At 33.8% G+C, this 8,352-nt stretch overlaps 1 protein-coding gene across 1 annotated transcript; it reads right to left on the bottom strand.

The window, feature by feature from the left end:
• Positions 1–175: 175 nt before the first annotated feature.
• Positions 176–7,781, bottom strand: CCT3 (Chaperonin containing TCP1 subunit 3). Its single transcript, XM_023163652.2, is given in 11 exon segments — positions 176–450; positions 535–591; positions 593–714; positions 818–1,022; positions 3,125–3,448; positions 3,566–3,649; positions 3,706–3,942; positions 6,966–7,163; positions 7,239–7,415; positions 7,506–7,567; positions 7,629–7,781. Coding segments are annotated over 11 exon segments (1,653 nt in total). The 5' UTR covers positions 7,666–7,781; the 3' UTR covers positions 176–300.
• Positions 7,782–8,352: the final 571 nt, after the last annotated feature.

Here is an 8,352-nt window from a genome sequence, read left to right as displayed (position 1 = left end):
ATCTCTGAAGTCAGTGAAGATACAAAAACAATTTTTGGTAATTACATATTACAAAGAAATCTTCCTTACTTTTTACCCATATCATCTGAATAAGGAATATATTTGAAGAGTTCCAGGATTCTACCACAAAATCTTCAATAAAAGAATCAATTCTACATAAAAAAAGAAGAATACATTAGCAATAAAAGTAACTTTTATTAATTGTGTTAAAAGAAGTGGTGTACAAACGATACCTGAAAATTGAGATGAAAAAATGGATTATGAAGCATTTAATGGAATATTAAAAGGCATCCCAAGAAATTACTCGGCTCCTTGTGCCTCTTGCTGCTGCATCTGGCTAGGGGTAGGAACTTCTTTATCTCCCTTCTTCTTAGAACCAGAAACGACCGCGTCGATACGTAAAAGGAGAATGGCTGTCTCTACGGCAGTTTTGTAGGTCTGAAGTTTCACCTAGAAGTAAATAAAATAGTAAACACCTCAAAGTAAACTTAGATAATGGTCCTTCGAGCCGGATAATGGATACGTCCTACTTACAGCCAGTGGTTCCCAAAGCTCCTTCTTGTCCATTTCCACCAATTCACCGCTTTCTCCCATCAATACCCCAAGTGCATGGTTTATTCAAGTCTGTATGGTTGGCGTGTTTTGCTCTTAGAGTCGTTAACGTACGTATTGTGTTAGCACCACAGTTTTGGGCCAACGTACGAGGGATTATCTCTAGAAATTAAAATGACGAAATGAGAAAGTCTTCAAATACATTTTTTTTTCAAAAAGGCTTGCAGTTCTTTGGCACCAATTCAAGTTATAATAAACATCTTACCTAAAGCATGCGCTAAAGCCCTGTAAGGACCATGACTAGCCTTTTGCAATAATCGCTGGGCTACCGCCATTTCGATGGCACCTCCTCCAGGAACCAGCCTTGGGGACAGAACTATATTTCTCGCTACTTGCAAGGCGTCTTGGAGATTCCTTTCAGTTTCGTTCAGGATATCTTTGCTAGCGCCACGTAGCAATATGGTGCAAGCCTGGAAAAAATAACATGAAAATACTGAAATCTGACATATGAATTTCCACAAAAGCACCATGAACCACCACCTATCTTGCTCTTGGAAAAACGTTAATAAACAAAACTATGTGGTTGAGATACGCTGACAACACCTTCATAAAATATGGAACCATAAAGAAACGGAATTATTTCTTCAACAGAAAGTTGGGTAGAGGAGATTTTGACCAAAAGATAACAAGAGCCCAGCAAAGAAAAGGAGCCGAGCCGTGCCGGCCAGTGCTATTCATTCCTTACATTATGGAGGGGATAAGAATCGTTAGATCTAATACAATAATAAAACCTGCTTCAGATCCAGGAATACCATTTGTAGTATCCGCACAAAAACGAAGCCACAAATTGGGAACAACTCCTAGAATTGCATTTATAGAATAATGATTATTATTTATTTTCATGTTTAAAATTTTAATTTTTTTACCTAAATACAGGTAAAATTATTAGTCATTACATAGTTAGAAGGTCACATGATTCAAATTATTTTATAAAGCATAAATTAAGCATAATTTAGCCAGAGGAAGCTATTTTATACAATAGCAATGGGGAATGTTCCTCCTGACGAAAATCAAGTAGTTTTCATAAAAGAGCTCTAAAACAACGCGTTTTAAACTTCATTTCAACCTTTTTCTTTTAAAAATTATTTAAATACTTAAAAAAGAGGAAGGAAATAATGCATTCAACATTTAAAGGAATTCGTTTCTATTTCACCATTTGGCAACATCGGGTATGGCTAGTAAAGGACAATGAATCTGTTACCTGTATGAGACAAAAAAAAATTACATATTTCAGAGGCGTGCTGTTATGTTTACTTATGTTCCGAGTTCCGAGACACTCTGTGACCTTTTGTGCACCTAACCTATCTTCCTCTATATAAATAAATAACAAAACAACTGTTGTTTATGTGGCTTGTGGAGGTGGTATTGAACTATACTTTATATTTTGCCTTAATTGTTGATTCATAAAGGTAATTTTCCTTTTTTTAAAGAAGAATATCTAGGTACGTATGAATTATTTCAACTTGATATAGGCGCTGTTGCCAATATGTGAATTAGAAACAAATCCTTTTAAAAATTGAAACCCAACATTTGAAACATCAATTTCAATACTTTTTGAAATGAATTTGAAAAACTCATGAATTAAACTCACTTTTATTTTGTTCAAACTTGCATTTGCTGTAATAACCCAAATTGAGGAACATTCCCCATTGTATACATTAGCAAACATTAGTATATAATTGTTTTGCTGAATGAAAATTAAACTCTAAAATATAATTATATCTTCCAATCTCAATATTCATTCAAGAAAAAGAATAAAGTTTTCAGAATTCGTTATTGACAATAGATTAAGCTAGTCGGGTCATATGAAAGCTGTGACTAACAAACTTTATACTGTTTTGTTTGTTCCGATGCCTGATGACGCTTGAAAGAGCCTACTATAGTATGTTATATGATATTCCGATTTGGGGTCATTCAGGTAACTCCATTAGTGTTTTTAGGTGCCAAAAAACGGCAATAAGAACAAAAGCCAAAGCAGGTTATAAAGAGCACTGTCGTACTTTTTTTATTGAACTTGGCAATAAGACATATTTACTTGAAAGGAAACAGGTGTGTATGAAATGTCAGTTCAACAACTCTGAAACTGAAAGTCCGGTGTCCCACAAGGCTCTATATTAGGACCACTTGTTTTTTTAATATACCTCAACAATTCTAAAATCTTTTAAACATTGCACTGCTCACTGCTATGTCGACAATACACAGATTTATTACAGTTTTTATCAAGGAGATGACTATAAATCAAATCATCTAAAGGAACAGTTCGTTACTAACGGTTAGTAAATATATGCCCGAAGAAGCCATTGCATGGCGAAACACGTGTTGCGTTTTTGTAAAATTTTTTAGTGAAAATGTTTAGATCATTGATAGAAGTTACTTTAGGATACAAGCTGGAAGTAAAAAGTCAAAAGTTCTATCCCAAAAACTAATTCCTCTTGCAAAATATACCACATTCATTTTGAGCTTCACATTCATCTTACATTAGCAGAACAATAAAATAATAATTTCTTCTTACCTTGGGATCCTTACATTCGACAATGAAACAGAAGTATTCATCTCCAATCTTCTTGATTTCAAAGAGCCCAGCTCCCAATCCTAAATCGGATTCCTGTAATTCTTCCGTTCTGTTGACGATGGTAGCTCCACAAGCTCTTGCGATTCTATTATTGTCTGATTTGCGAACTCGTCGTATGGCAGTGATGCCAGCTTTGAGAAGGAAATGTTGGGCAAGGTCAGAAACACCTTTCTCCGTGAAGACTACGTCAGGTTTGAGGGCGATAATGTCATCGCACTGACGTTTGACGTGTTCCTCTTCGAGCTCCAGTAGTCTTGAGAAATCCTAAGGAAAAATGAGGCTTGAGTAACGGCAGTCAAGTAATTTGAGAAGTAATGAATTTTTTTTTCTGAAGATTTTGAATCATTTTTTATTGGAAGGATTAATAAAACCAAATCCTACCATGTTGGAAGTAATTTCAACATTGGTTTGAGATTCTCCTTTTTTGTATTCCAGTGCACAGTCCAAAAGAATGATCCGTGGATCCTAAAAAATAAATAGAACAACACACTCATCCCTTTTCGAATTTTTATCATAGTTACTTTGATATATCTCCTCATTTTTGGATGTGTCACGTCCTTGTTGACCATCACACCTTTCAAAATTCGAGACTCTTCTATAGATCCTCCAGGAATTTTTTCTACTTTGGCGTATCTTTTGATATCCACTTCAATGCGACCATTTTCTTCTAGAAAAACTGTGTTAACAGCATCCAGGGCAATGTTTACTGCCAAATCTGACCATTTGCTGAGGAATTTAGTGCCAACACAACCTTTAACCTGAAAGAAAGAAATGTTAGTACATGAAAAGGGTAAAACAAAGTTCTTACTTTGATACTACTATGATACTACTCTACACACACTATGATATCACTCTATACCTATGAATTTTCTTGTTTCGTGTTACAACATTAATATGAAACTCGAAACAAAGATTGGTACCATCAAAACACTCTTAAGAGTAGTAGTAGTAGACTTCATTTTAGGAATCCCAATATACAATATATAGTTATGCATATATAAATGATTTATATACATTACAGTATGTCAAGTATTATAATTTGATATATTCTAATAACTGTTTTACTACTTTAAGGAACTTACATTTTTATTTCATCGTATTATACTTGAATAGCTATCTGACCTTTAAAGAACAATGAATTCATTCCTCTCTTATAGATTGTTTAGAATATATAAAATGTATTACATGTTCTTGTGTTATATGGCTGTGTAGGCTGGTTGTATCCCACTCGTAATTTTGAAAATAAAAATCATGCTCAAATAATACAGTCTTTCATGTACCGGTTGCCACTGTAGAGTATTCAACATAAACTCAATAGAGGTATACTGGTTGCATCTCAAAATAATTATCATACCTCGATTTTTTAGTTTCTGCAACTGTCCTGTTTGATTTTGGTTGAATAGATACATCAGTGTGGCACAGGAGTCAAAGTGTGGCCTTATTATGCAGTTGTAACATGTTAGTATAGCAAAGGTTGATAAAAATTTTGAAATTCTAGAGAAAAAATACATTTTCTTACATATATTTCTAATGGTATATTGGGCATGCTTATTCAAATTTAATTGATGGTCTATAATAAATCCTAGGTACTTAATTTCATTTACAATTGTTAGTTGATTATGAGTATGCTGATATCAATCTTTAGTATCAATATTTCTTTGATTAGAATTTGATGTAACAATCATTGCCTTAGATTTATTGATATTCAATTTATTTAATAAATAAACTACTCAAAATGAATATAGAGACATGTCCTTAAAAAGCAATACGTAAAAAAATATGTATTATTTTGTCAAACATTTATATTTATAAAATAGTTTATAGGTAGGTGCCTTTATTAAATTTAACTTACATTGTTTTCAAAATGCTGTTTGTAATACGATTAAAAAGAAATACAAATGAGTGTCAAAAACAAATAAAATTTATTTCAGAATAAAATTAAGAAAAATGTACATTAATAGTGAGTACGTCCAACCCCGGCTCTAAGAAGTTCTGCACAACGACGAGGCATGCTTTTCACCAAATTTCTAATTATTTGTAGTTTTAACTACTCTTAAATTGTCAAAAGAGCATCTGCAACTTGGTTCAGATTTTGGAAGGGTTGATGATCCTTCAAACGTCTTTCCAATTCATCCCAGAGCTGCTTAAAATGACTTAGATCCGGACTATTAGCTGGCCATCTGACATTAATATTGTGCTCTTGTAGGAAATTTCTCACGACCCTGGCTATGTGTGGCCTGGTATTATATTGTTGTAAAATTAACCCAGCGCTCATATTTTGGCCAAATGGGACGACATGTAACGGACAGCCGTTAAAGTCCCTTCCCGAAATACCACAAGGTCCATGTGTCCTGTCAAAGTTATACCAGCCCATACCATTATCGATCCACCTCCAAATGGAACAATTTCTTGCACACAGTCATCCAAATAGCGTCCCGTCATTGTTGAATAACATGAAGTTTTCTTCATCTGTAAACATTACATTGGCCCACTGCTCTGAATTCCAATTACGATGCTTTTGACAAAAGTTTCTACGATTTCCTCGATGAGCTGGAGTTGATCTAGGGGATCTAGCAGGTCGTCTTGCATGGAGTTGTACTTCGTGAAGTCGGTTTCGTATCGTTTAGTTCGAAATTCGCGTTCCCATAGCTTCTATAAGGCGATTTTGCAGTGTTCTAGCAGAATCGGTGCGACCCCTAATTGTCCAAAGTCGTAACAAACGATCTTCTCTGGGTTGTTGCCCTTTGTCGATTGAGATAAGGGGCTCTTTTTACTATGCCGCAAATTTGGTAGCGATTCCAAGCTCTGGAAACCGCAGAATGACTCTCATTAAGCATTTGGGCTACACGACGCCTTGAATACCCTACTTCGATCAATGCCACTGCTCTAGCAACTTGAAATTAGTTGAGGTACACCCTACTTATCCTCCTTCTACCCAATACATCAACATTTATTGTTTAAATTTTAAAATTTAATACCTATCACAAACTAAAGTAAAGTGAAACTAAATACTGAAATTTTCACACTAATGATTTTGTAGCTAAAAGTACAAAAAGAAGTAAAAAAAGTAAACAACAACCGAATGGAACATGATAATAATTAGTATCGAGTACTTATTGTATTTCAAGGATGTGTCTCTATATTAATTTTGAGTAGTTTATCATTTGAGAAAAATAAAAATTCACCTTAATTTTTGAACAGACTGCGTATTATTGATCAATTCAGTAGTTTCCCTTGAACTGTTGTGAAATATTTATTCCTATGTTTCAAACACGATCTTGAAGTATATATTGATTTACTCCATAAAAGATTTTATTCTACAAAGTATTTTTTTAATAAACCTTGTATATTCGCACACTCATTTGTTAATTAGTTATTCACATGAAATAGTTTAAAATTGATGAAAATATTGTCTTTTTTCGCAAATGAGTGAAACATCACATTTAAATGAGATACAAATTCGAAAAAGTCATTTGAAAAATTATTTTATTGATATCTGCATCCAGTTAATGATTAAACATCGACATATTAAATGAATCCTTTATTTATTGTAAAATCACATATAAATTTATGTATCAACAAATATCTAATATATTTTTTTGTTTTCCATCAGTTTTGTGTTCACGCTAACGACACCTTGCAAAAATATTACCCTTGAATAAAGTTAAAAAAATTAAGTTGAGAAATAAGTTCTCTATCGACGTTTAAAATCAGATGGTTACTTACAAAGAAACTAGTTAGGCTGTGAAATCAATTAGTATGATGCCCAGTTACCACTTACCACATTAGCAAGAGCTGCTTTGTCATCTCTTTCTATGGCAATACTTAGAGGTCCTTCACATAACTGCACAATATCTTCGAGAGCTTGCCTGTACTGTCGAATAATGATTGTGGGATGCATCTGCTGTTCCAAAAACTGCTCAGCAGCTGCCAACATTTCTCCGGCTAATACAATAACTGAAGTAGTTCCATCTCCTACCTAGAGGATAATAATAATAGTAGGCAAGTGTACTACATGAAATTTAATAATATCAAGTCAGTTAATTAAATTTACCTCTTCGTCTTGTGTCCTGGCGATTTCAATCATACTCTTCGCGGCAGGGTGTTGCACTGTGATTTCACGAAGGATCGCATTCCCGTCGTTCGTCATTACGATGCCCCCCATGGGATCCATCAACATTTTCAACATAGCTTGTGGCCCCAGGCATGTTCGAATCACATCTGCTATTTGCTAAAATTATCAACGGTAAGTTTATTTTAAAAATCATCTAAAGAAATGCTCCCGATTTCTAATAAGTTTAAAAAGCACGTGTTTTCATACCTTTCCGGCATTGATGTTTTCCACCTGGACTTTTCTGCCTGATTCACGCTTAGTATTTTGGCCTAAAATGAATGATAGTCGGCTGTTTAGGAGGGGAGCGGTGAAAATTATATTTCTACTTACTTAAAACTAAAATAGGGGCACGTCCTCCACCAAACATTTTTGATTTTTTATTTTAAAATCGCCTACACACCTTACCAAAACTCTAAGAAAAATCACCTCTTGACAGTTGACACGTTAATGAGTCAAAAGTCAAACTCTTCTTCTTTATATTTTTTTAAAAAACAGAGGGGCTTTCAGTTATCTTATTTTTTAACTATTCGGGGAAACAAGGGTGATACCTGGATATTGTAATTCAATTATGAAGCACAAGGAAAACATTTGTTATATAAGGAACCACAGGCACAAACATTCAAATATTTGAAGTTCCATTTAACTATTGTAATATTCTTTCTGAAAAAAGACAACTCTCGGTTATGATTAGTAAATCTGAAGTATTGTTTAATGAAGCGATGTGATGATTATGTATCAGAGAATATGAACACTACGATCCGAAAACACAAGGAATGTTACATAATATCGGTAAATCAATCAAAAATAGGTTATACTTTGACAGAAACGATTTCATCCCAAATACATAAAAAAGTGTTTACATATATGTTTGTGTATGTATCCAGTTTCCCATAAATGAATATTGAAAGCTCATTTTGAAATAATTGAATGCAGAAATCACTTAAATGAAATGAATCAATACAAACACTTTTGTCTAAACACCACTGGTATTCCACTAAATTCCAGTGGTATTTAGACAAAAGTGTTTTTATTCATTTCATTTAAGTGATCATGA

Source organism: Leptinotarsa decemlineata, unplaced genomic scaffold (genome assembly GCF_025532065.1).
Source record: "Leptinotarsa decemlineata unplaced genomic scaffold, Ldec_3_MD MMD2_tig00026282_RagTag_RagTag, whole genome shotgun sequence".
NCBI classification, from domain to species: domain Eukaryota; kingdom Metazoa; phylum Arthropoda; class Insecta; order Coleoptera; family Chrysomelidae; genus Leptinotarsa; species Leptinotarsa decemlineata.
Note: the sequence above shows the minus strand (reverse complement) of the source record. Positions and strands in the feature narration are given on the sequence as shown.